Source organism: Mobula birostris, chromosome 29 (genome assembly GCF_030028105.1).
Source record: "Mobula birostris isolate sMobBir1 chromosome 29, sMobBir1.hap1, whole genome shotgun sequence".
Classification (NCBI taxonomy): domain Eukaryota; kingdom Metazoa; phylum Chordata; class Chondrichthyes; order Myliobatiformes; family Myliobatidae; genus Mobula; species Mobula birostris.
The window spans coordinates 12,133,389-12,161,063 of NC_092398.1; the positions used below are offsets into that span (position 1 = coordinate 12,133,389).

Here is a 27,675-nt window from a genome sequence, read left to right on the forward strand (position 1 = left end):
ATAAAAATAAATTAATTTTAATATCTTTTAGATTGTACTTAACTTTTAAATTAATTTCCATTTTAATGCTACATTTTTTTTTCCAAAATAACATTTAAGTTTCACACTTATTGCCTCCAAATATACTGCACTCCACAAATCAACTCCTCCCCCATCTCAGTGCACTAATATTTTCCTGCCTTTTATAACATGTACATTTATTTACACACTGATTCTTGAAAAGCTGTGCAGGAACATTCAGATTTCAGTCGACATTTCACAGTCATAGAAATGTACAGCACTGAAACAGGCCTTTTGGCCCAACTAGTCCATGCCGAACCATTTAAACTGACTACTCCCATCACATTCAACAACTGTCATTTAACTGTGCAAAGGCTGACAGAACAGGAACAGGAAGGAAAGAAACTGGGTGATCGGGGAGGCTGTTTGTAAAGAAGGGGTGTGTGGGTCGACCTGGGTCAATTGGGAGTAGAAGGGACAGAGGGGGAGCAAGTTACCTGAAACTGAAGCATATGCCACATACTCCTCCCTCTAGGGCCCCTATACCTCCCCCGCTTCCCATCAGCCCACCATCCCTCACTTAGTTAGCTCGAATCTCCATTTCATTCTTACAACCTGCAGCTTATTCACCATTTCTGCCCTTCCCTCCTCCCCCTGACAATCTACCCCTCCTCAGTGTAGCTTGCTTGCTCGTGCCACACTCTTTCCCTTCATCTCTTTACATTGGCCATAGCCCCTTCATTCATTCAGTCCAAAGGGGGTTCTCCCTCCACAGATGCTGCCTGACCTGCTCAGTTAATACAGCAGCTCTCTTTTTTAAAAAAACTTTACTGACAACTTATTCATAGAACATAGAATAGTACAGCACAGTACAGGCCCTTTGGCCCACAATGTTGTGCCAACCCTCAAACCCTGCCTCCCATATAAGCCCCCACCTTAGATTCCTCCATATACCTGTCTAGTAGTCTCTTAAACTTCACTAGTGTATCTGCCTCCACCACTGACTCAGGCAGTGCATTCCATGCACCAACCACTCTCTGAGTAAAAAACCTTCCTCTAATATCCCCCTTGAACTTCCCACCCCTTACCTTAAAGCCATGTCCTCTTGTATTGAGCAGTGGTGCCCTGGGGAAGAGGCGCTGGCTATCCACTCTATCTATTCCTCTTATTATCTTGTACACCTCTATCATGTCTCCTCTCATCCTCCTTCTCTCCAAAGAGTAAAGCCCTAGCTCCCTTAATCTTCCTTATTCAGTCTAACAAGTTACTTACAAGCAATTTGTTTAAATGCTAGATGGCATTTGTAACCTCTGGCAAGTTACACACAGAACTTAAAGCAGCACAGCTCAGGAATAGACTCTTCAGCCTGTAACATATGCCAACCATGATGGCAAGTTATACTAAATCTCTTTTGTTTGCACATGATCCATAACTGCATATTCATGTGTCTACCCAAAAGTCTCTCAAATGCTACCATCATATCTGATGAGGGTGTCAGCATGTAACATCGATTATTTATTCATTTTCATAGATGCTGCCTGACCTGCCGAGTTCCTCCAGCATTTTGTGTGTGTCACTTTCATAGTTATTTCCACCATTTCGGGCAGCTTGATCCAGGCACCTACCACTTTATTTAAAAAAACTTCTTCTTTTTCAGCTTAAAATATATATCCTCGAGTATTAGACATTTCTACCTTGGGAAAGGATTCTGACTGTCTACCCTATCAATGCTTGTCAATTTTATAAATTTCCCCTCTGTCTCTGATGCTCCAGAGAAAAATATAAAGACAAAGATACCTCAAAATCGTACCCTTTTTCACGTTATTTAAGCAAGCTACATTAATGGCAGCCCTTCAGTTTCAAGTAACAAATCCTAAACCACTATCTTGTAGATCATACTTCCAAAATCAAGCACCATAACATTTACAATTTATAGTTGCTGAGGAGAAAAATAGTACTTTTTACATTTTATCTACTTGCAGGTGTTTTAGAAGAACTGCATCTGTGACTTCAGTTGAAAGGTTAGGGGCAGGGAAATATTTATTTATTTAGATACAGCATGGAGTAGGCCCTTCCAGGCCCTTTGAGCCATGCTGCCCAGCAACCTGATTTAACCCTAGCCTAATCACAGGGCACTTTACAATGACCAATTAACCCGCCAACCAGTACATCTTTGGACCACCGGAGGAAACCCACTGGTCACGGGGAGAACGTACCAACTCCTTACAGGCAGCAGTGGGATTGAACCTGGGATACCAATACTGTCGAGTGTTGTGCCAACCACTACACAACTGGGAACGATTATTGCTTCACTACAACAACAACTCATGGAATATTGCCACTACCACAGATCATTTCCTGCCTTATGTACATTTTATGATTTTCTTTATTTTATATTTTCTTGCCTTATATTTTACACTGAATGCATATTTTATTGAAATAGTGTACAGGTTTTACTTAGGCCAGTTCAAACCAGTTCCGGGCTTCGGAGGTCAAAGGAGTGGAACTGCTCCAGTGCAATACTTTTTCCACTTTAAAAACTCTCCTGCACAGGTTTCCTATCATCATCTTTCACAATGAACAACCACCACCCAAAATATACCTCTTTAGTTACAGTGTTGAGGGATGGCTCCATGAATATACAAGCAACCAAAGGAAAACCAGACCTGCCCTAAACTGTGTACTGAGTGGCAGGGATACAGATTTATCAACATGCTAATAGCAGGAAGATTCATCTATTGTCTTCCCCCAAGTTGCTTCAATGGGACAGGATCAGAATGTCACATTAAATTTATTTCTTGAAGACTGGTGCTTACTTTTGTTAATCCATAATGTTATAACACCAGAACGAAGAACCAACTAAGTTTCGGCCAAACTAGGTTCAGCTGGTTCAAACTAGAGTTTAGGGTAAAGTCAACTTTGGGAGGCAGTGATCATAGTATGACAGAATTCACTTGCAGCTTGAGAAGGAGAAGCCAAAATACGATGTATCAGTATTACAGTGGAGTAAAGGGAATTTACAGAGGCATGGGAGAGGAACTGGCCAAAGTTGTTTGGATGGGGACACCAGCAGGGATGATGGCAGAGCAGCAATGGCTGGAGCTTCTGGGAGCAATCTGCAAGGCAAAGGATACATTTATCCCAAAGAAGCAGCATTCTAGAGGGATGATGGGGCAACCCTACCTCATTAAAGAAGTCAAAGACAGCATAAAAGCAAAAGGGAGGGCATATAATATAGTAAAAATTAGTGGGCAGCTGGAGGATTGGGAAGATTTTAAAAGCCAACAGAAGACAACTATAAAAAAAATAAGGAGTTAAAAGATGAAATATTACTCTATAAAGGTAATCAGTTAATAATATAAAAGAGGGTTCCAAAATATACAAAGGGTAAAAGAAAGGCAAGAGAGGATATCAGATCGCTGGAGAGGTAATTACAGGAAACGAAGAAATGGTGGCTGAATTAAATAAGTACTTTTCGTCAGTCTTCACTATGCAAAACAGCAGCAGTATGCTAGAAATTTGACTGTGTCAAGGGTAGAAGTGAGTGTAGTTGCTATTACTAAGGTGGTGGTGCTTAGGAAGCTCAAAAGTCAGAAGGTAGATGTGTCACTTGGACCAGATGGACTACACACCAGGGTTTTGAAAGAGGTAGCTGAAGAGATTAAGGTGGCATACGTGATGATCATTCAAGAACTACTAGATTTTGGACTGGTTCTGGAGAACTGGAAGATTGCAAATATCGCTCCACTCTTTGAGGAGGGAGGGAAGCAAAAGACAGGAAATTATAGGCCAGTTAGTCTGACTTCAGTGGATGGTAAAATGTTCGAGTCTTTGGGGAACTTGGAGGCACTTGATAAAATAGGCTGAAGTCAGCATGGTTTCTTTCAGGGGAAATCTTGCCAGACAAATCTGTTGGAATTCTTTGAAGAAATAACAGGAAGGGGAGACAAAGGAGAGTCAATGGACATTGTTTACATGGATTTTAAGAAGGCCTTTGTCAAGGTGCCACAGATAAGAATGCTAAACAAAATAAGAGTCTACGTTGTACTAGAAAGATACTACCATGAATAGAAGATTGGCAGACTGGTAGAAAGGAAAGAGTGGGAATAAAAGGGTCTTTTCCAAGTTGGCTGCTGATGTCGAGTGGTGTTGCGCAGGAATCGGTGCTGGGTCTGCTATTTTTCACATTATATATTAATGATCCGGATGATGGAATTGAAAGCTTTGTTGCCAAGTTCGTAGATGATACAGAAATAGGTGGAAGGACAGGTTGTGTTGAGGAAACAGGGCGTCTGCAGAAGGACTTAGACAGATTAGGAGAATGGGCAAAGTAGTAGCAGATGGAATACAGTCTAGGGAACTTTATGGTCATGCACTTTGGTAGAGGGGATAAAGCTGTAAACTATTTTCTAAGCGGGGAGAAAATTCAGTAATCAGAGGACTTGGGAGTCTATGCGCAGTGCTCCCCAAAACTTAACTTGCAGGTTGAGTTGGTGGTAGGAAGGTTAAAGTAATGTTAGCATTCACTTTCAGAGGACTAGAATACAAAAGCAAGAATGCTGAGGTTTTATGAGGCATTGGAGTTTTTTGACCAGCTTTGGGCCCCTTATCTAAGGAAACACATGCTGACCTTAGAGAGTTCAGAGGAGGTTCAAGAGATGATCACAGGAATGAAGGGGTTATCGTCTGAGGAGCATCTGATGGCTTTGGGACTGTAGTTATTGGAGTTTAGAAGAATGAGAGGGGATCTCATTGAAATCTATCGAATACTGAAAGGCCCAAGTATAGTGGATTTGGAGAGGATGTTTCCTATAGTGAGATATTCTTGGACCCGAGATCATGAGGAATTTCTTTAGTCAGAGGATGGTGAACGTATGAATTTCATTACCACTGATGGGTGTGGAGGCCAAGTATTGGGTATATTTAAAGTGAGGTTGATAGATTCTTGATTAGTCAGGGCGTTAAAGGTTACAGGCAGAAGGCAGGAGAATGGGGTTGAAAGGGATAATAAATCAGCCATGATACAATTGGGGAGCAGGCTTGATGGACCGAATGGCCTAATTCTGCTTCTATGTCTTATGGTCTTATTGGAAGAAATGTTATAGTAAGTCTAATACCACACCAGTCTAGCACAGACAAACAATGGAGGAACTCAGCAGGTCAGGCAGCATTTATGGAAAAGAGTAAATAGTCAACGTTTCAGGCCGAGACCCTTCATCACAAATCTTGATGAAGGGTCTCAGCCCAAAACATCGACTGTTTATCCCTGCTGAGTTCCTTCAGCATTTGGTGTGTGTTGTGCTGGATTTCCAGCATCTGCAGATTTTCTTGCTTGCGATTCTACCACACCAGAGGTTGTGCCCTCCATTACTCATGCATAGTAGCTATAAAGTGCATCATCTATGAAAGCCACTACTCTACACAAACAGCACCTTCCAAATATGTGACCTCTATCACCAGTAAGGATAACTGAGCATTGTCACTGAAAGCAAATAGTGGAACTCCCTAGACAAATGTTCATCAGAATGACGACTCATTACACCTTCTCAAGGTCATTCAGGGATGGACAATAACTGCCGGTCTTGCCAGTTATGCACAGATCCGTGAAGAATCAATAAACTTTAAAAAAAACAGTAGACTTGGCATTCTGTAAGAGCTGAACAGACTTCATATAAACCGAGACGGACCATTTGGCATTTATTTTAATGACTAAATACTTCTGGAATAAGCCTTTGCATGTTACAGCCCTTCTGGAATTTCACTCATGTACCGCTCACGAGAGGAACTGTCAGGTTTTAACTAAATGCTAGAATTTACAGCGGGAAATCTATCAGATAAGATGGTTTTCTTGGCCTGTACAGCTCCAAAGTCCTCAAGTATATATTACTTATATTTGCTTCTCTTCTCAAAATCCTTCTACATTTTCTTTCCTGTGTTTATTTCACAGAGAAATATATATTTTTTTTCAAAGCACAAATCCAGGAAAGCATTCAACATTTTAATAACCTTCCGGCATTAATCCTAAATCTCTGTTCGCTTGATATCAGAGAAATAATATAGCTCCGTAAAATTTTGAAATCTCATTTTAACCTCATTTCTTCAAGTGAAAACAGAACAATTTTTTAACCTTTCTCCTCCAAAACTGCAATCTCTTTGTATGATTTTACTGAACTGTCATAGATCATGATCCTAATACATTAATCTTAATAAGGTTTCCAAAAGCACACATGAACAGAATTGATGCTCAACTAATGTCCCTAAAACTACATTTTTCAATTTATAGAAAATTCTCTTGCCAATGTATTGAACAAAATTCTATTTGCTATTTTTGTGCAGCTTCTGTCCAGATTCTTAACAACTTTATTTCTTCATTGATAGTGATTTCACTGTCCTTCACCATCAAATGAGTTCACATTTTTATTGCCATTTTCCCCAAAAACTCTGGCAAGTTTGGCAGATTAGTCTCCTGATATCTTCCTCAGAATTGGCTATGTGCCTGACCTTGATAACAGCAAACTCTGCTGCCACCCATCCTTATACCAGAGCTAAATCGTTCAAATAAATGTAAGCAAAGCCCTCAATTCCTGAGGCAGACCATTTCTCACAATGAGCTAATTTGAAAAAAAATCAAATTAAGTTTAACCTACATCTTTTACAGTGCATGCATCATTGCTTCATATTTGCCGACAGATATAACTTCATAGCCTAGAAATTCTTCTGCCTTTCAAGAGGCAACTTACATAGGCCTTGTACAGGGGGGTCTGTTTATGATAATACTTTCTGACATGAAGCTCAAGGTATTGAGATATGCTCACAGGTCCCGCACGCCGCCTCTCTAATAGCGGAAAATAAGGCAGGCCATAGATGGCAATGGGAGGGTGGTGGAAAGAACAGAAGGCAGAGTTTGAACTTGATACTTGTTGGGAATGCTTGCATGGGGATCAGAGACATGACAGCCAAGATACCTGTATATCAACTCACAATAAATGCAAACTCCTGCATATTTTAAAAATAACTGTTTCACTTTAATACACATCTTAATGCTCTCATTATTTCTACATGGAAACTGTAGTGTCTTGAAATATTAATGTGGCAAATACTGATGCAGTAATATATCAAAATGCAACAAATCTTCAAAGGGATTTTGAATACTTTGACTGTTCACCTGTTCTTAATCAACAGAAGCTGAAGGAAATATCTTTTTGCTCAATCCTGAATACTAGACCTGGCTATTGACAATTAATATACACAATCATTGGTTTACAGCATAGCACCAGTAAATTAAACACTCAGTTTAAAAACCAGCATAAAGAAATACATACAGTATGTACATACTGAAAGGAATTAATATTTTGGCATAAGTATTTCTTAAATACCATAAACTTTATATAAACTTATAGTGCTAACTTTCAAATCCTTCAACTTTAGAGACAGCAGTAAATGCTCTTCAAAAATGGGACTTAAGTATGGAATGTCAAGTTCTGATAACGTAATTTAAATCCAAAAATTACAATTTTCATTAATACTGTATTGAAGCTTTCTAGAAGTGATACAGCACCCCACAGCACAAACACAGATAGCCATCTTAACAAAGGAGGAAATCATTCCAAGGATCTCAATGAATGTGACATAGCAGAAAGGAAAGTAATCAGCAAACAATTTTGTAAACGACAGACAGGAAATACAACTTGGACAGGTATCTTGTTTAAAAAGGGAGGAACTTATCAGTAGAATGTTGAATTCAAAAGTACAGCTCCAAAAAGAACAGGCTTTAAAAAGGTTTTAGCTAAAGCACCATGTGTGCTCATATAAAGATAAGCCACCAAATGGTTAATACAGAAATTATTAGGAGTGACATTATAAAAGGAATGTGAGGCTGTTGTATTGCAATAGAATAGAGGTGACAAGGTTTGGTTTTAGGTTTGTCATCAGGCATCTGAATGGAAACTCTTTGAGAATTTTCTTCTTTGCTTTCTTGTGCAAGTGAAATCTCTGCCGTTTCCTGCTTTCCTTTTATCTCATCTTCTTCCTGTACTAACAGAGGCATTTTCTTTGTCTGCTTTCATGACAGAAGACCAAGAGAAAAAGAAATGAACAGATGCAAGATGGGAAAGTAAGTATGAAATTTTTAAAAAAATGTGTTCGAAGAGAAAAGGGAACAAAATGGCAAAGGAAGAAAAAGGATCAAAAAAATGTGGTGAAGATTTGGGTTTCAGGGATCTTCCTAGGTGGATTTTTAAATTTGAACTTCAAAATTGAAAAGAAAATGAAAGCAAAAATGGTATTTTTTTTTAGAAACAAGGAGGAAAGGAAAAAAAAAGAATAAAATGCAAAATATTAAAAAACAGAACAGGGCTCACTTGCACTTTGGTAGCTTTTTTTGAAAATGTGTGATCATTTCTTCATGCAACCTTTAGCCAGCCATGCACTGTTAAATAGGCATTCATAAAGCTTAGCATTAGAAGTCTTCACAGTTAGTCTTTGGAACTGCAAGAATAGAAAAACTTAATGTTCGTCATCTAGCAACTAAAATAGAACTGGGCACTGATGATATCTGTTTGAGCAAATAAAATTTCAGCATTCACAGCACAATTGTAACCAACTTTACCTCTGGCTTCTTTTCAGAATGTAAACCTGATATCACCATGGCCTGTACGTGGATAAAGTTATTAGTTTTAGATACTACAAGATACAATTACCATATACACTTCTGCCTCAGCAGCAAAGAAATGGCATACTTTATCAAGCACCTGGTTCAAAACAAAATTCCAAAACTAGAGTCATACATCTAAACAGCAAGGACTGTGGTCATCTGAGAAGTTACTTTAAACAGGTGGAGGTACATGGGCAGTGGCTAGCATTTAAAGAAATAGTACATCATTTGGCAGAACAATATATTCCTTCAAGAGACAAAACCCTAACAGGAACAATCTGTAACCAAAAAGATAGGATTAAATCACAGTAAGGCTTGCATAGTTGACAAAAATAGCAGGAAGCCTAAAGCTTGGTGGTATTTTAAAACTTAAAAAAAAAGGTTGACCAGGAAATTTGCAGGGAAACATAATACATGAGAGTAGCTATTTGAGAAATGGTTAAATTGAGAGCCAAAGCTTCAATACGTAGGCAAAAGGGAAAAGGCCACAGGGAAAAGCTAGAAACGAGAATTTATAATACTGGAGGTATTAAACAAATGCTAAAAAGATGCCAGAAATATTAGAAAATGGATGAACTGATGAAAGAACTGGTATTATTAAAAAAGTACTGGAGAAGTTGTTGTTGCTCCTCTTCACACATTGTGCAGCATTTTTGCCGCTCCCATGGAATTTGACTGTTTTTTAATGAGGCTGAGTTGCTAGCTCGACGCTCAACCAAGCACAGAGGAGAAGCGTGCAAGGAGCCAGCCGAATTCAACTTGATACCACTGCCTCCAAGTTTGGTGCTGATGCCAATATGCCACTGGCTGGCTTACTAGAGAAGTTGGTGAACATAAAAAGCAATCAGTTCCAAGAATGCTCTATATTACATTGTTTTAAAAGGCAGAGCTAGAGAGCTGTTGGACGCATTTGATGTCATCTTTCAAAATTCAAAAGACTCTGCAGATTGGAGGGCAGCAAAGGCATTTGTTAATTAAGGGAGAAAACTGGGATATATTGAGCTGCTAGCCTAAATGTCAGAAGTTAGGAAAAGAGCTGAAATTTAAAATGAAGACTGTAAAACGTTGATTGTACTCTTTTTCATAGATGCTGCCTGGCCTGCTTAGTTCCTACAGCATTGTGTGTGTGCTGCTTGGATTTCTAGCACCTGCAGATTTTCTCTTGTTTGTGATTGAGGAAGTCTAATAGTGCTGGGAAGACTATGGATTTAAGAACGGAAAATGGTGTTTGACTAATTTAAGGAAATGACTGGTTAAATAGTATGGGAATGCAACATACTTAGATTTTCGAAAGGCTTTTAAGGTCCCACAGAGAAGGTTCATCCACAAGATTAGTGCATATGAATTAAGGAATGATACACTCACACTGAATGAGAATTGATTAACAGGCAGGAGGGAAATAATGGAAATAAATTGTCCCTTAGAGGTTAGCAGAGCATTGCTGCAAGTAGCATATGCTTTATTTCCAAACTTGATGACGCAGATTTAAGTGGAAATTGCAAGTAGGCAGGAATAAAGAGATTCCAAAAGGATCATAGACAAACTGAGAGTGTGGGTAAGAATATGGCAGACTGAATGTAATGTGGAAAAATGCTATGTCACCTCCTTTAGTTTATTAACCCAAAAATGGTGACATTATAAGGAAATATTGACATTCAAAATGCACTCAGGCATTCCTGTACAAGTGTTCCCAAAATCCAACTTGTAGGTTCATCAAGCAATTAAAACAGCAATTGATGTACAATCCTTTCTTATTAGAGGATTTGAGGATAGGATTAAAGAAGTCTTTCTGCACTAACATGGGAACCTAATGAAACTGCAGCTGGATTATTGTGTAATCTCGCTCTCCTATTCAAAATCCATTGAAATTTCCACCGAAAATTAATACTCTTACAGGGCTCAACAGGGCACCTTTTTCCCTGTGGTCGTGGAGTCCAGAACCAAGGGTCAAGAACAATGGGTAGGCCATTACCATACTGGAGGTGAAGCTGTGTCTCTACTTGCCGCCCACATCATATGGTTATTGATGTTAAATCAGAAAGCTATTAGTTGCACCGAGTTACTTTGGCATGAATTTTGAAACAAACTTAGATTATGAAATTTCTACCTCAGCTTACAATGGTTGTAGATATCTTTAGACATTGTGCTAATGGAATATATTACCAAAAAACCATACCAATTAACAATACTGTTATTGCTCATTTTTATCATGAGTTTTCACTCAAAAACCAATTTCTGAGAAGAGATTTGGTTGCTGTTAACGAAATTTTATTGATAGCATGACAGCATTACCTAAACAAAGCTCTGTAACCTCCAATTTTCATAGAAGTCTATCACTGGATAGATCCTAATTAAATACATTTACCTATCAAAATTACCCCAGCACATACCTTTCATGCCTTTGACTCATTTCCAATCAAAACCCAATATCTTGGTGACCTACCATTCAGTGACATTACGTCAGCTATCTTCCCTTAAATTTTGATCGCTATTCAAAGTCACCACAAAATTCCGTTCAAAACAGAACACCAAAGCCTTGCTGCTCCATTTTCTTCAAAGTCACTCATTCTATTATTGCTAGGTGTGCAATCTCCTTCATTATACTCTGCTATAATTCCCTTTACCCAAGTTCCTTCCAGCCATTGAGCATGACGAGGTTAAGTTGTAGAAATTTCTAACCAAGCTAATGTTTGAACCATTTTTGTGATTAGGGATTCAAAAAATTAAAAGGAAACAATTCTACAAATGTATTTGTAATGGAACGCCATTGTATGAAGTGCTCGTGACAAATTAACTCCCATAAAAAGAATGCAAAATGTCTTAATGGCAAGTGGCAACTGGCATAGTTTCCACTTCAGAATACACTCAAATGTGGCATACATGGATAGCATATGTTAACACATCTCTGTGCAACTCTCAGATGACCAGCCTTAGAGGCACAATTTCCAAGGCAGCCAGGCAAAAAGCAGCAGAGAGCTACCAAGAGCAGGCTGCATGGAAGACAAAGATTTCATAATTGTGCATTTCCATGCCTCCTCTCCCACATCTAATCGGACCCTTGTGTTGCTCAGAGCTTGGTACATAAGAACATAAGAAATAGGAGCAGGAGTCGGCCATCTGGCCTATCGAGCCTGCTCCACCATTCAATAAAATCATGGCTGATCTGGCCATGGACTCATCTCCACCTACCTGTCTTTTCCCCATAACCCTTAATTCCCCTACTATGTAAAAATCTATCCAATCTTGTATTAAATATATATACTGAGGTAGCCTCCACTGTTTCATTGGGCAGAGAATTCCACAGATTCACCACCCTCTGGGAAAAGCAGTTCCTCCTCATCTCCATACTAAATCTACTCCCCCCGAATCCTGAGGCTATGTCCCCTAGTTCAGTGGAAACAACTTTCCTGCCTCTATCTTATCTATCCCTTTCATAATGTTTCTATAAGATCTCCTCTTGTTCTTCTGAATTCCAGTGAGTACAGTCCCAGGCGACTTAATCTCTCCTCATAGTCTAACCCCCTCATCTCTGGAATCAACCTGATGAACATCCTCTGCACTGCCTAGAAAGCCAGTACATCCTTCAAGTAAGGAGACCAGAACTGCACACAGTACTCCAGGTACAGCCTCACCAGTACCCTGTACAGTCATCGACTTAAGTGCACCATTTTCTCATTAGTTACCCTTTCTCAGCGAACTCTTTATGCAGTCACAGACAAACATCTTGGACTGTGTCTGAGCTGTTTCCAGCAAGTTTTGAAGTTGCCTTGTGAAGTGTCCTGTTGTCAGCAGAGCAATCCATGCACATAGAAAATAAATGAAGAATGCAGTGTATTGTGTTCAATTCTTTTCCTTGTGACTAATTTAATGACAATTGTTTCCTGCACCTGCGACCTCCATTTTATGTTTTAAGCTGTGAAATATGCTGCACATTAGAACAAGTATAATGCTGGGAAAATGTTGGATGTGAGCATTTTGATTTTGCAATTGAAAGAATTTTACTTGGAAATGATCTATGCTCTGGCTCTGGATCACACAGTGCTAAAACAAAAGACTATCCAATCCAATGACTAGGCTGTTCTAGAGTAATGACAAGTATTTATCAAACTTGTAAAGCAAAAGTAAGAATATTCCAAAACCAAACAAAAGAAAATCCTCAAATGGTTAAATTTGAACAAGATGATGCCAGGGTCATCACTACAGAAGCATTTTTAATATCATCCACTCTTTCTACAGTGGACCTCTCAGTTCTAATCAACCTCCAGTTTAATATCTCAGACTTATCTGAAATGACTTAATATGCCCATTTACTACTGTACTGTCTCTTAATCAAGAGGTTAAAACACAAAATCCAAGAAGTGCATTGTAAAATGACTCGCATGCACTTTACAAGAGCTGAACCTTATTTCTTGGGATTCAAACTTTGAAGTGGCCCGGAAATACAGTCAGTGGCCACTTTATTAGGCACAGTGGTACATCTGCTTGTTAATGCAAATATCTAGTCAGACGGGGTGATTTGAGCATCTCAGAAACTGCTGATCTCCTGGGATTTTCACACACAACAGACTCAGGAGCACTGGGGCCCACGGACCCATTGCTTAATGGCATTGGTCCAGGTTTGGGAACCTGTGCTCCGGAGGTGTGAAAAACAAAAAAAATATCCGGAGCATCATTTCTGTGGGTAAAAACGCCTTGTCATGACAGAGGTCAGAGGAGAATGGCCAGACTGGTTCAAGCTGACAGGAAGGCAACAGTAACTCGAATAACCGCGTGTTAGCAACAGGATCTCTGAACACAACACATTGAACCTTGAAGTGGATGGACTGCAGCAGCAGAAGACCACAAGCATAGGCTCAGTGGCCACTTTACTAGGTACAGGGAGGTACTTAATAAAATGGTCACTGAGTGTGTGTCAAACAAGAATTCAGTTCAGTGCATGTGCCACTGAAAGACCTTTGGTGATACAGGTGATCTTCACATTATGGGAGTGTGTATGTGTTTGTGTTTGGAGTGGGGTGATTGATGGATTCCTAGAAAACCGTATATATCACAAGTCAACAGTGCTTGTGGCAAGAAAAAAAATGAGAGTTGGAAAACATTACTGCACTCCCCCCACCCCACATAAATTCCATTTATTTCTTCTCAGATTTTTAGGTAGTGATTTCTAAATTCAATAAGGGTGATTTTCCATTACCCGAAAAGACATAATATGTGTGTGTGTGGGGGAGGGAGTGGAGAGAGTGGAATTGCCTGTAAATGTTTGAATCATACATTCATAATTCATTAAATTGGTCGAGTACATTACAATTGTATTTCTACGTTTTATTGACTGTCCTGTTGTACATACTATTTATTATAAATTACTATAAATTGCACATTGCATATTTAGACGGAGACGTAACACAAGAAGTTTTACTCATGTATATGAAGGATGTAGGAAATACTGCAAAGTCAATTCAATTGATTAAGTCTTCTGCTGGAATAATTGTTATGGTAAGAGCTACTTTAGATAAGAACTTCTAGGTGCTGCTGTAAAATTTTTACAAATGATTTCAATTTCCAACTCGAAGTCTTCCTCTCTTCAGGTTCAGTCCACCTCATATTTGGTTCCTCGGTTACGGGAATGTAGATCATTTGCTTTACGAACTGCTGGCAAAAATGTGCTGTGTAGTAAGGTGAAAAATGCTTCAGAATAACGAGAGATGATTTAATTAAAAGTGATTCTGAGAGCAGCTGAGAGGGTGGATGCTGGGTGGGGGGGATCTAAAGGCATCTAAAATCATGGGGCAAAAAGTTTCATTTGAGGTTAAAAAGGAACTTCTTCTCTTAGATTTGAGCCACATAGTGCTATTCCAGATGGGAGTCTGACGTTAAAATTACAAGAGAGTCAGGAGTTGGGGGAATGAGTGGAAAAATGTAATAAATCTAAGACTGGATCTACCAAGATCGTATTGAAGAGCAGAAAGTACCTGAGGATCTGATTAGCCTACTGTTGCCTCTATTACATATTGTTCTAATCCCATTACCCCGAAAGATCAGATGACAACTTTTTATGCATCTTTTTCTTGATATATTCTTACGAGAAATCTATTTTTTCTTGGAAGGAAAAAAAATCTACTTACTTCTTCTGCACCAGCTGGAACTTGCCCGTTGACATTCAAGGTCCTAAAAGGTGAATGTGCCGAAAGCCGTTTATCCCATTCACTGGGGCGTGGTTCAGGTACAGACTCCATAAAGTTCCTCTTCAGTTCACTGATACTAGCATGATGTTTCATTATTTCATCCTGGGTTTTGTCTAGATCCTATTTCAAACAATTAAGGAGAAACACATTTTCAATTCCACATTAGTTTTTTCCAAGTTAAAGGAATGGGCTGTTTCATTTAAAAGGGACCATAAATTAATTTGGCATTTTCGAGAGAAAGCAAGCAAAAATAGCAGATATTTTATTCAAATATATCTTGTTATAAAATATATTTGTATAATTAGCTTTGCTATTTAAAGTTAGTAAAGAATTTTAGTGAAGAGCAAAAAGAAAGCATTCTATTTTTAACTATTTCTTTCCTTCTTCTCATGGAGGTCAATTCAGGAATCAAGTCTTGTGACAACCCTCTAGTACAGGGGATCCCAACCGAGGTCCATGGACCCCTTGGTTAATGGTAAGGCTCCGTGGCATTAAAAAGGGTTGGGAAACCCTGCTCCAGTACCTTTTCTGGCTGTTCATTCTTCATGGATGGAGTTGAAGAGTGACTGTTGATCAGGTACCTGTTTGTGCTGGGGCATTCCAACCGATCTCAAATTTATCCTTGACCAATCGAAGGACTTTGCAGTAGGGGTGGCAGACAGAATTTTGGCCCAGCTTAGGGGAGACACTAAGGAATTTTAATTCTCTCCCTCCCGCCTCGCCAAGAAACAAACAAAAATAGATTTGACTGACCATTTTAGTGAATACCTCTGTACAACATCATAGTCTTCAAGTACACTGCTCAGTAGTGAACACTCTGAAAATCAATGAATCAATATGGAAACCGGAAAGAAACAAACTTCCAAACTATATTGTTTGGTCATTAGCAGCATCACCACAGATCCTATTTTTTTTTCCCCCCCCAGCTGCCTATTAACTTACCACAACATTTGAACACAGGCACAGATGAAATGGAACACACACAAGGCCAGAAGCAACAAAATCTTTGTTCTATTTATAAGCTTATGGATAGGAAGTGGTAAAAGTAGTACATTCCAACTTAAACGGACAGTGAAGAAGAATAAGCATTAAATTTGCTTGATATATCCAAAAATTTAAAGAAAGAATGATCCTTTGAATGGTATGTATCACTTTACTGGACCTTATGTAAATTTTGCAGCTTATTTACGGGTATGAGAAAGCAAGAAGCTGAAGTGGAATTGGGCCATTCAGCCTCTCAGGGTTTCTCCACTATTTAATAAGAAAATGCCGACTCTTTCTTAACCTCAGTGCAAGTTTCCTGCATTTGACCCACTTGTCAAATTTCCTTAATGTATCCACAAACCTCTTCCAAAAGGACCACAACCCTGCTGTGGTTTGGAGGCTTGCATGCCTCAATGACCTGGAGAGTTATGTTGGCTGGAGTCAGGGCTTTATGCTTTGGCTCTTGGTAGGGTCACCCATGCCAAAAAGGTCAAAGGGTAGAGGCCAGACTAAGAATGGTCCACCGGTCCTCCAGGTTTAGGGGTTCAGCTCAGGGCTAACAACCCTAACTGACAAAACAAAATTGTTATGAAAACAGCGATGAAGAATCCTTCTACATCTGAGCACGATGGTATTCCTGAGTCTCCGCCCAGGACTTTCATGACTAACAGTCGTGAAAACTGAGAAAAAGCTACTGACATAATGAAGGAAGCCCTGAACACCGGCAGAGATGGAGTTGCCCTAAACGCAGCGGCATAATGGGCAGTTAGAAGAAAAATCCATAAACCTAAAATGAGCTACTGAATATTTAAAAGAAAGCCTGATCCGAAAGGAACATTTAAAAAGCAAACAAAGATCCAAAAATCAATCTCAGTTCTACGGAGGAGCTGAAAACTGCACAATTGAACTATGTGATTGAAAGTTAGGCCAGGTGCTATTAAGAAGATAGCATAGCTTTCCTCATTAAGGTTTACAAAGTCTGAAATATATTAAGAAAAATACTGATGTGGTAATAAAACATGGAGGATCCCAACTCCAATCTCCAATTTGCAGCAAATCAGGAGCAGCTAAAATGGCGTTAAAATCTGCATCGAAGTATCTTCAACTTTTCATCACCATCTATGATAAAATTTGGCCCACTGAATCTGCTCTGTCATGACTGATCCATTTCCCTCTCAGCCCCAATCTCCTGCCTTCTCTTCCTCCATGCCCTGACTAATCAAGAATCTCTCAGCCTCTGTCTTAAATATACCCAACGACTTGGCCGCCACAGCGGCTGTGGCAATGAATTCCACAGATTCACCACATTCTGACAGAAGAAATTCCTCCTCACCTCTGTTCTAAATGGACGCCCCCCTATTCTGAGACTGTGCACCCTGGTCTTAAGACTCCCTTGCCATAAGAAACATCCTCCCCACAGCCATCTTCTGCAAGAAGAGGCCATCCGAACACTAAAAAAAATGTGTTCAGCTACAGTGATGTCAAATGACTAGCTAGCCTTACATATTTAAATAGAACAATTCTCTGGGGAGTTGCCCAAGTAAGTATTACTGAATTCAACTGAACGTATTCAGGAGAACTAATTTATAGGGAGAAGTGCTAAACTGAAGGAAAAATTTATAACAAATTTCTGCCTCCAGAACTCTGGCTGCTAGTGTAGTAAGCAGGGCCAAGTAATCAAGAGAAACTGTCTTTTTAAGACAAAATGCACCACCGTGGTTCAAGATTCACCATAATTTGAGCAGTGTGTTACTCTTCTCTTTTACTGAAATATACCAGTGTGTAAACATCAGCATTTGCAATGGCTTCATAAGTAATTTTCAGTTTTAAAGTTTCAATCATGTTAAGTACACACTTGCAAAATGGATCATCTCTATATGCCATCTTCCCATCCATATTTTCAAGCAGCTTAAAAAAAAATACACACGTACACAAACATGCTAATGCTTGCTTATAAAGAAACAGGGCTTTTATAAACAAAAAAAACATAATAATTTGTTTTTGTCACGTGCAGCGCATGCAACATTGCATTAAAGCGGCCAAAGAATGAAGGCGTAACTGTGGACTAAAGACAAATTTGATGATAACAAGCTTCAGTTCATACAAACCTCCAACATTAAATTGCTATGCCTGACATAAATGTTTTCACCCTCAATTTTCTTTGATCTCTTCTGCGAAATGAAAGAAGGGAAAAAAGAAAAGTACAAAAATTAAAATGTTGTTCTTGTGGCATTGCAAAGTAGCAAATAAAAAGTGTACAAAGGAAGTTCCATTAGCGCAGCAGAATCTATACAGGATGATCATGGAACCACAAGAACACGCCCAAGTTTTGATCACCAAAAGAAAAAAGCAGAATGAGGCAATTCATTATAGATGAAGAAACAGAGTGAGATTAACCAAAAGAAACAACACTGAATATACAAGGACAAATACCAAGCTAAAGAAATATTAACAAATGCTAACCTTACGCATTTTGACGCCTTCTTCTTCATCAGGTTTTTGCTGTATAAACATTATGGAAAGAGATGATAGTTTAGTGAGGCACGTCCACATGACTTCTAAAGATTTAAAGAATGTTCAGTATTTGAACTGGTTTTCATTCCAATTAAGAAACAAACCTGGAATTGATCATTTACTGTAGTAGGAACTGCAGAGATTTCAGTTTGCTGTGGAAGGGCCTGTGTATTCAGAAATATAAAGGAAAGAATTTTCAATCTCAGGAATCAATTTTATATTAAGTTTTCAAACTTAAGGTTGATAGACTTTAATTACATTTCTAAAAAAAACTTTTATTACAGTTTTCATTCATTAACAGAATTAAAAGTGTTCAATCTTTAACTCATCAAATTGGTCTCTGATAATATTCAATTTCCATCTTAATTTTTCAATTAAATTATCAGTCTTTAATGCAAAAAAAATTCTGCAGCTTATTCTTCATAAGTATTTGTAAATCTTAACATACATTACTGCAGATATTAATAAACTGCTTCAGCAAATCAAAAAAAAAAATCACTTTTTTTCTCTATGTATTCCTGCAAATGCATTGCAGTAAAAATTCAGTACAGATAGTTTTGGCATAATGTGCGTTTCCATAATGTGAATTGTATATAACAGAAAGGATGAATTAGTGAACACTATTTGGGCAGCAGTGGTTACTGTGTGATTTCCGCTGGGAACTAAACAACAACTTCAGCACGTCTGACATGTCGGTCCATGGCCGCCTCGTGTGCCAAGATGAGGCCAACATCAGAGTGGAGGAGCAACAATCTAGATTCCATCTAGGTAGGCTCCAACCTGATTTCTCTTTCTGATATAAAAAAATCCCCCCCCCACCTATAATCCCCACACTGACCTACTAACTCTTCTCACCTGCCTATAATTTCCCCCAGGTCCCCTCTTCCTTCCCTTTCTCCTATTGTTCACTCTCTTCCCCTGTCAGATTCCTTCTTCTCCAGCCCTTGACCTTTCCCATCCACGTGGCTTCATCTATCACCTTCCAGCTAGCTGCCTTCTTCTCCACCCCCCCCACCTTTTTATTTTGGTGTCCCCACCCCCCCCAGTCCTGAAGAAGGTTCTCTGCCAAAACGTTGACTGCTTATTCATTTCCATAGATGCTGCCTGACCTGCTGAGTTCCTCCAGCATTTTGTGTGTGTCTAACTTCAGCATTACTTTGATAATTGGGTAGTCACAGGCTATTGACAAGCGAATCACTTCTGTGGATATTGATACAATACTCTATTAAACAATGCATCATAAAGCCTTTAGTACTTTTAGCGTAAAGTAACAAAATTAATATTTTAAGCACCTTCATTTTTGAAAGAAAAATACTTTGTTATATCAAGCCTGAAACATTAACCCCAACCACTTTTTCCTCCATGACATAATTGTTTCTATAATGTGATTTTTAATAATGCGAGGTTTCTTAGGAATGCAAATATCTGGTTATTGCAGAACCACTCTATTGACTGATAAACACAAGAAAGTATGCAGATGCTGGAAATCTAAAGCAACAAACACAAAATGCTGGAGGAACTCAGCAGGCCAGACAGCATCTACTGAAGCGAATAGACTGTTGACGTTTCAGGCCTTAGCCCCTTCTTTGGGACTGGAGCCTTGAAGAAGGGTCTCGGTTTGAAGTGGCAACTGTTTATTAATTTCTGTAATGCTGCCTGACCTGCTGAGTTCCTCCAGCATTTGTGTGTTTCTATTGTCTGATGTTTCTATTTTATCAAGAGGTTAAAAAAAACAGTAAATGCACTTCTTCAGGTAGATCATTAGCTATTCCATTTCAAAGCCAGCACATTTAAAATTACAATTGTCTCATCTTCAGTCCTGCATCCAACGCTTGCTTTTGCATTTCAATCTGTAATATCCAACAGATTTGATTTTGAAAATTAGAATTGATGTCAAGAAATAAAAATTATCACTTGAATATTGCAGGACTGGTATGAATGTTAGTCTGGAAAAAGTCATGACCTTTCTGTTAGCACGACATGATTTCTCTAATGTCAAACCCAAAGAGGGATAGAATTTATATTAATTTCTTAGATCATCACCTTAAAGAGTTACTTTTGAAAATTTTACATCAAGTGATCAGTACATAAACTTGAACACCAAAAAAAATGTCCTTAACATTTAAAATGTTAAGACTAAATTCAGCTCACGGTGTACCTTAACTTCTTGGGCTGGTTCCAATCTTTCGTCAACCAGTCGCTCTTCATGTTTGATTTCATCCCTCACTTTTTCAACTGCATTTGATTCAGTCACTCTCGTTGCCTCAGCTGTGGGTGGACTACTGACTTCAACTGAATGACTTTGAGATACTGTTGGTGCAGAAGTGGTAATTGGCCTTGGACTTCTGTCAGGAGTCACTACGACTGCAGCTGTAATGAAATGCATCAAGGTTACTCACTGATGACATGAAGACATTAGTTAATGAAATATTTGGTACTTATTTCCAGCAAAATGCAGCAAAGTACAAAAATGTATCCAAAGGTTAATCAAGGCAAGCAAATGTCAGCAAAATCCAAATGCAAGGCAATCATAAACATTTTCACCATGCAGCCCACTGTTCACAAGAAAGTGATTAAAAATCTATCTTGAACACAAGAGATCCTGCAGATGCTGGAAATCCAGAACAACACACACACACAAAATGCTGGAGGAACTCACCAGGTCAAGTAGTATCCAGGTAAATTTCAGGCTGGACCTTTCATCAGGACTAGAAAGGAAGGGGGAAGATGCCAGAACAGGGTGGTGAGGGAGTGGGAGGACAAGCTAGAAGGTGATAGGTGAAGCCAGGTGGGTGGAGGAGGTAGGATGAAGTAAGAAGCTGGGAGGTGATAAGCAAAGAGCTGGAGAAGAAGGAATCTGATAGGAGCAGAGAGTGGATCATGGGAAGGACGAAGGGCACCTGCGGGAGGTGGTATAGGCGGGAGAGGAGAAGAGGTATGGGGCCAGAATGGGGAAATGAAGGAGAGGAAATATTACTGGAGGTTGGAGTAATCAGTGTTCAGGCCCTCAGGATGGAGGCTACCTAGATGGAACACAAGCTGCTCCTCCAACCTGAGAGTTGTAGCAGAAAAGGAGGCCATGGACCAACATCATGGAACAGGAATGGGGATTGGTATTGAAATAGTTGGGCGCTAGGAAATTATGTTTTTTTTTTAAAACAGCGGAGCTGAACTGCTCAACAAAGCAGTCCCTCAGTCTACGGTGGGTCCCATGTTGATCTCAACAACTTACAGGTCCCTGACCCTGACTGCCTCATTTTCACCATGGATGTCCCTATACTTCAATCTCCCATATAGATGGCCTCAAAGCTCTCCATTTCTTTCTTGACAAAAGAACCAGCCAATTCTCCTCCACCACCACCCTCCTCCGTCTAGCAGAACTGGTCCTCACACCCAACAAATTTTTCTTTGGCTCTTCCCACTTTCTCCAAACTCAAGGTGCGACCATGAGCACCCGCATTGGCTCCAGCTATGTCTGTCTTTTTGTTGACTATGTAGAAACATCCATGTTCCAAGCCTTCCCTAGTAATACCCTCCAGCTCTTTCTGTGCTACATTGGCAACTGTATTGTTGCTGCTTCATGCACCCATCAATCTCATCAACTTTGCTTCCAACTTCCACCTTGCTCTTACATTCACTTGGTCCATTTCTGACACCTCTCTCCCCTTTCTCAAACTCTGTCTTTGCCACTGGAGACAGGCTGTCTACTGATATTTTTTATAAACCCATCGATTCTCACGGTTATCTCTGTCTATACCTTCTTCCACCCTGTCTACGTAAAAATACTTTACCTTTTCTCAGTTCTTTCAGCTCCACAGTATCTGGTCCCAGGATGAGGCTTTCCAATCCAGGGCATCAGAGATTTCCTCCTGCTTCAAAGAATAGGGTTTCCCTTCATCCACCATTGATGGTGCCCTCACTCACATCGCCTCCATTTCCAAGACATCAACACTCAACCCATCTTCCCACTGCCTTAACAGGGATAGAGTTCTTCTTGTCCTCTCCTACCACCCATGAGCCTTTGCATCCAAAACATCATTCTCCGGAACCTCTGCCATCTTCAATGGGACCCTACCACCAAATACATCTTTACCTCCATCCAATCTCTGCTTTCTGCAATAATTGCTCCCATGGTGATTCCCTGTCCATTCCTCCCTCCTCACTAAGCTCCCTGCAGGTGGCAGAGGCGCTGCATCTGCCCACTTACCTCCTCCCTCAACTCCATTCTGAGCCCCAAGCAGTACTTCCAGGTGAGGCAACACTTCACCTGATAATCACTTGAGGTCATCTATTGTGTCTGGTGCTCCCAATGCGGCTTCCACCCATTGGCAAATCTCAATGTAGATGGGGGACCGCTTTGTTGAGTGCCTCTGCTCCACCTACAAAAAGTGGAATTTCCCAGTGGCCAGCCATTTCAATTCCTATCCCCATTCCAGTTTCAACATGTCAGTCCATGGTCTCCTCTGCCCTGACGAGGCCACTCTCAGGTTGGAGGTGCAACACCTCATAGTCATTCTACGTAGTCTCCAACATGATGGCGTGTACATAAGATTTCTCCAGCTTCTGGTAATTTCCCCCTTCCCCTTCCCTCTTCATTTCCCCACTCTGGCCTCTTACCTATTCTCCTTCACCTTTATCACCTCCACTTGGTGCCTCTCCTTCTTTCCTTTCTCCCATGATCCACTCTACTCTCCTATCAGATTCCTCCTTCACCAGCCCTTTGCCTTTTCCACTTCTCACCTCCCAGCTTACTTCATCCTCCACCTGGCTTCACCTATCCGCCTTCTAGCTTGTCTTCCTTCCCCTCACCCCACCTTCCTTTCTAGTCCCGGTGAAGGGTCTCGGTCCAAAACTTCAACTGTTCATTCATTTCCACAGATGATGCCTGACCTGCTGAGTTTCTCCAGTATTTTGTGTGTGTTGCTCCAAAAATCTACCTTGATTGAGGTTCTCCGTTCAGTGCCATTATCTTTCACCCCATTAAAAATTTCAACATTTAGCAGGATACAAAATAGTCTACACTTAACTCAAAATAAAATTTGATTTTTACTGCTCCATTGTAGGCTCTCACTTTCTCACGTCTGTGTAAATAAACTAAACGATTGAGCCACAAATAAGGAAGTTTAACAAGCCTAGTTTCAGTCATTCTTCATTACTCTGAGTTAACCAAGGGTATGAACTTGTATAATTAAGAAAATTTGGTTGAAAAAATCCACTTTACAATCAGGTAGCAAACAACTATTTTATTTCAAGAGTGGCACCAGGGAAGTAATTTAAATCTGATGATGGAGCAAAGGTCACTGATGAAACAGATAGATATATATCTAGGAATTGCCCACAAAAACAATCTATCTGTGTCTGGGGACCCAGTTATCATCATGAGCCAGAAGCAAATGTTTCTGCCAGTAACTTTAATTTTGAGGGCTCTCGGGTGTCTTGTTGTCAAGGCAATTACTTCTGGATTATCTCTAGAATTCATCTTTAGGTCTGCTTTTGGATAAAGACTAACAATATCTGGAGTCAAACTGTACTTGATTTTAAATTCAGCACCAGTGCACTGAACATGTTGGTGTCTTAAACCTATGTGGGTTCTATACACAAATTGACAGAAAATTTGGACTTGTACATTTACTTTGACATCAGTCTTTGTTAATCATTAAAGCTACAGCAGAGAACTCATACCCAACATTCAAGAACCCTGCTGCTTTTGAATAAATCAGTTTTGAAATTTGGATGACTGTTTTGCTAACACCAAGTACCTCAGATGACACCAAACCTTCATGATACTGGAGAGGCATAAAGAAATAGTCGATGGATTGGTCCAAAAGTGTAATATATCTCTGGCTTAAATTATATTTAGATAATTATTAACAAGATCAAAGGAATTTCAAATGGTTATTGCAACAAGTTGCTTGCAGAAAAGGATAGGGTGGGGAAAAACACCACAGAGCTTTAAGCTAACAAACTGGTACCTGGCTGCTGTTTGGGTGCTTCAACACGTCTGAGCTCAGAATCCTCATCCACTGGTAATGCAATGGAAGTTTTTGGAAATTTACGCTTAGCTGGAGAGAATGTGCACATTTTTACAACATTACATGCACACATAGTTAGCGCAAATATAAAATTTGCAGTTTCTTTCATTTGAAAAATCATGTTAAAAAATGTAAATTTTTTTAAAACTGAATTAGTACATCCCAGGAGTTGAAAAATTTCAAGGAAGGTCATTAGTGAAAGGCAAATGGAGCATCAGGGCTGGAATTCCAAATGCTCAATCAAAAAGCAAATTAATGCAGAAAATAAAATGCTCAACAGATCTGTGGAAGTGAGATGCTTAGCATTGCAGGGGTTAACTCAAGAGTATAAAAAGCAAGAGTAAGCTATCCAGTAGCCTTGACCTTCCTCTGTCATCTGTTAAGACCATGGCTGAGCTTTTCCCAGCACTATCCCCATAGCTCTTTATTCTTTTATCACCCAGCAACCTACTGATCTCAGTTTTAAATGAACACAATTACAGAGATTTCACAGCTATCCAGGACAGAACTCCAAAAATTCACAACGTAGAAATTTATTCTTACCACACTCCTAAACTGCTGAGACTGCACCTCCTGGTCCTAGTATCCTCAATCACGATAAACCATCTTCCTGCACCAAGCTGTGAAGCCCTTTCAGTCATATTTTTAACTTTCCATGAGATCACTTCTCATTTTCCTAAATACTACAGGATACAATCCCTGTCTACACTACCTCTCCTCTTGCAGCAAATCTGTCGACGCTGGAACCAGATTAGTAAATCTGCACCATACCCTCTAAAAGGCAAGTACACTCTTTCTCAGGTAAGAAGAATCCAGGAAATACTTCAGAAATGGTTTCCACTAAAGTCCAATCCAATTGAGAAGACTTCCCTACTTCTGTGATAACACCTCCTGATGACAAAAGCTACCATATCTTTGGCTATTTTCGTCATTTGCTGTACCTGCATGTTAATTTTTCAGTGACATCCAAGCACACTGAAGTCCCTTAGAATATCAACGCCACCCAAGCTCTAACCATTTTACAAGTACTTTGTTTTTATGACCTCAGCTTTCCACATATTCCATTTGCCATGTTCTTGCCTCCTTGATCCGCTTATCCATCACTCTTGAAGATTCTGTATAATCACACATGGTTTAAATGTCATTTTACCATGTTGGCTGATGATATTTTGACCCTCAGCCAAATAGTTGATATAGATTGAATACTGGAGTTTCTGGGCCAAAGTGCCTGCTTCTGTGCTGCATAACTCTAAGCTGTAATTTGTGTTACTCCACTCATCACAACCTATTAGTCCAAGACCATTTACTCCCACTTCACTTTCTGCTGATCACCTAGTCTTTGAAGAGCTCCATTTCAATCAGCTCATGTCTCTAATTTTATTGAGTTGCATTTGAAAATAATACCACTTGCATCTTCTGATACGGCGGCGGGGGGGGGGGGGGGGAGAGAGTTAAGTCAATTCAACCATAAGCATCTAATAACCCACAAATAGAGTTTTCTTTTAAGATGCAAGACAGCAGGTGAAGATCATAAACAGAAACCTCCAAAGCAAAGAAAAAATGTATTAGTCTTCCAATGATATCAGCTTACAAACTCCATTTCCAGAAAAGTTGGGATTTTTTCCAGAATGCAATAAAAACAAAAATCTGTGATATGTTAATTCACGTGAACCTTTATTTAACTGACAAAAGTACAAAGAAAAGATTTTCAATAGTTTTACTGACCAACTTAATTGTATTTTGTAAACATACACAAATTTAGAATTTGATGGCTGCAACACACTCAACATAAGTTGGGACGGAGGCATGTTTACCATTGTGTTACATCACCTTTCCTTTTAATAACAGTTTTTAAGCGTTTTGGAACTGAGAATACTAATTGTAGTAGATTTGCAACTGGAAATTTTGTCCATTCTTGCTTGATATAAAACTTCAGCTGCTTAATAGTCCATGGTCTCCGTTGTCTGATTCTCCTCTTCATGATGCGCCATACATTTTCAATAGGAGATCGATCTGGACTGGCAGCAGACCAGTCAAGCACACACACTAAGTGTCTACAAAGCCACGCTGTTGTAGCCCGTGCAGAATGTGGTCTGGCATTGTCCTGCTGAAATAAGCATGGACGTCCCAGGAAGAGACGTCGCCTTGATGGCAACATATGTCTCTTTAAAATCCTAATATACACCTCAGAGTCAATGGTACCTTCACATACATGCAACTCACCCGTGACGTGGGCACTGATGCACCCCCATACCATCACAGATGCTGGCTTTTGCACCTTTCACTGATAACAGTCTGGTTGGTCGTTTTCATCTTTGGCACGGAGAACTCGACGCCCGTTTTTTCCGAAAACTAGCTGAAATGTGGACTTATCTGACCACATCACACGGTTCCACAGTCTTTCGGTCCATCTGAGATGAACTCGAGTCCAGAGAACTCGCCGACATTTCTGCATAGAGTTGATGTATGGCTTCCTCCTTGCGTAATACAGTTTCAAGTTGCATTTCTGGATGCAGCGACAGACTGTGTTGAGTGACAATGGTTTTCCGAAGTACTCCTGAGCCCAGGTGGCTATAATTGTCACAGTAGCATGACTTTTCTGTGCACTTTTCAATCTTATTTTAACTCTGTCCCAACTTTTGTTGAGTGTGTTGCAGTCATCAAATTCTAAATCTGTGTATATTTACAAAATACAATTAAGTTGGTCAGTAAAACTATTGAAGATCTTTTCTTTGTACTTTTGTCAGTTAAATAAAGGTTCACATGAAGTAGCATATCACAGATTTTTGATTTTATTGCATTTTGGAAAATATCCCAACTTTTCTGGAAATGGGGTTTGTACGTCTCTATAGATTTCAACACTGTAACATAATTATTTACATATATAGAACTTTATTACATATATAAAAGTCATTTAGCATCATTTTCTAATATTTAAATTTTTTTAATCTTATTTATTTATTGAGATACAGCGCGAAATAGGCCCTCCTGGCCCTTCAAGGCACACCACCCAGCAATTCCCCGATTTAATCCTAGCCTAATCACAGGGCAATTTACGAGGATCAGTACGTCTTTGGATTGTGGGCGGAAACCAGAGTTCCCGGAGGAAACCCACGTGGTCACAGGGAGAACGTATTAACTCCTTACAGGCAGTAGCAGGAATTGAACCCCGGTCACTGGTACTGAGAAGCATTGTGCTAACCACTACCATACCACCCATGATATATAGACTGCTGGAAAACATAGTAACTACGGCACTGATTTGGATGCGCAACCATGTGGCGATCTACTTGCTCTGGCTGCCCTCAGC

General features: G+C 39.7%; 1 protein-coding gene across 15 annotated transcripts in view; it reads right to left on the reverse strand.

Annotated features, from left to right (window-relative positions):
* Positions 1–27,675, reverse strand: part of LOC140190195 (protein 4.1-like) — a 159,115-nt gene that overhangs the window by 26,101 nt on the left and 105,339 nt on the right. For 9 of the 15 annotated variants that reach the window (XM_072246717.1, XM_072246719.1, XM_072246729.1 and 6 more), the window contains 7 exons: positions 24,306–24,395; positions 20,492–20,703; positions 18,438–18,497; positions 18,283–18,321; positions 17,928–17,990; positions 14,776–14,955; positions 8,609–8,650 (listed from right to left, as the gene is read on the reverse strand). In XM_072246717.1, coding sequence (XP_072102818.1) covers positions 8,609–8,650; positions 14,776–14,955; positions 17,928–17,990; positions 18,283–18,321; positions 18,438–18,497; positions 20,492–20,703; positions 24,306–24,395 — 686 coding nt within the window. The remainder of the gene's footprint in view (positions 1–8,608; positions 8,651–14,775; positions 14,956–17,927; positions 17,991–18,282; positions 18,322–18,437; positions 18,498–20,491; positions 20,704–24,305; positions 24,396–27,675) is intronic. The other 6 variants (XM_072246718.1, XM_072246727.1, XM_072246726.1 and 3 more) reach the window with 3 other exon arrangements.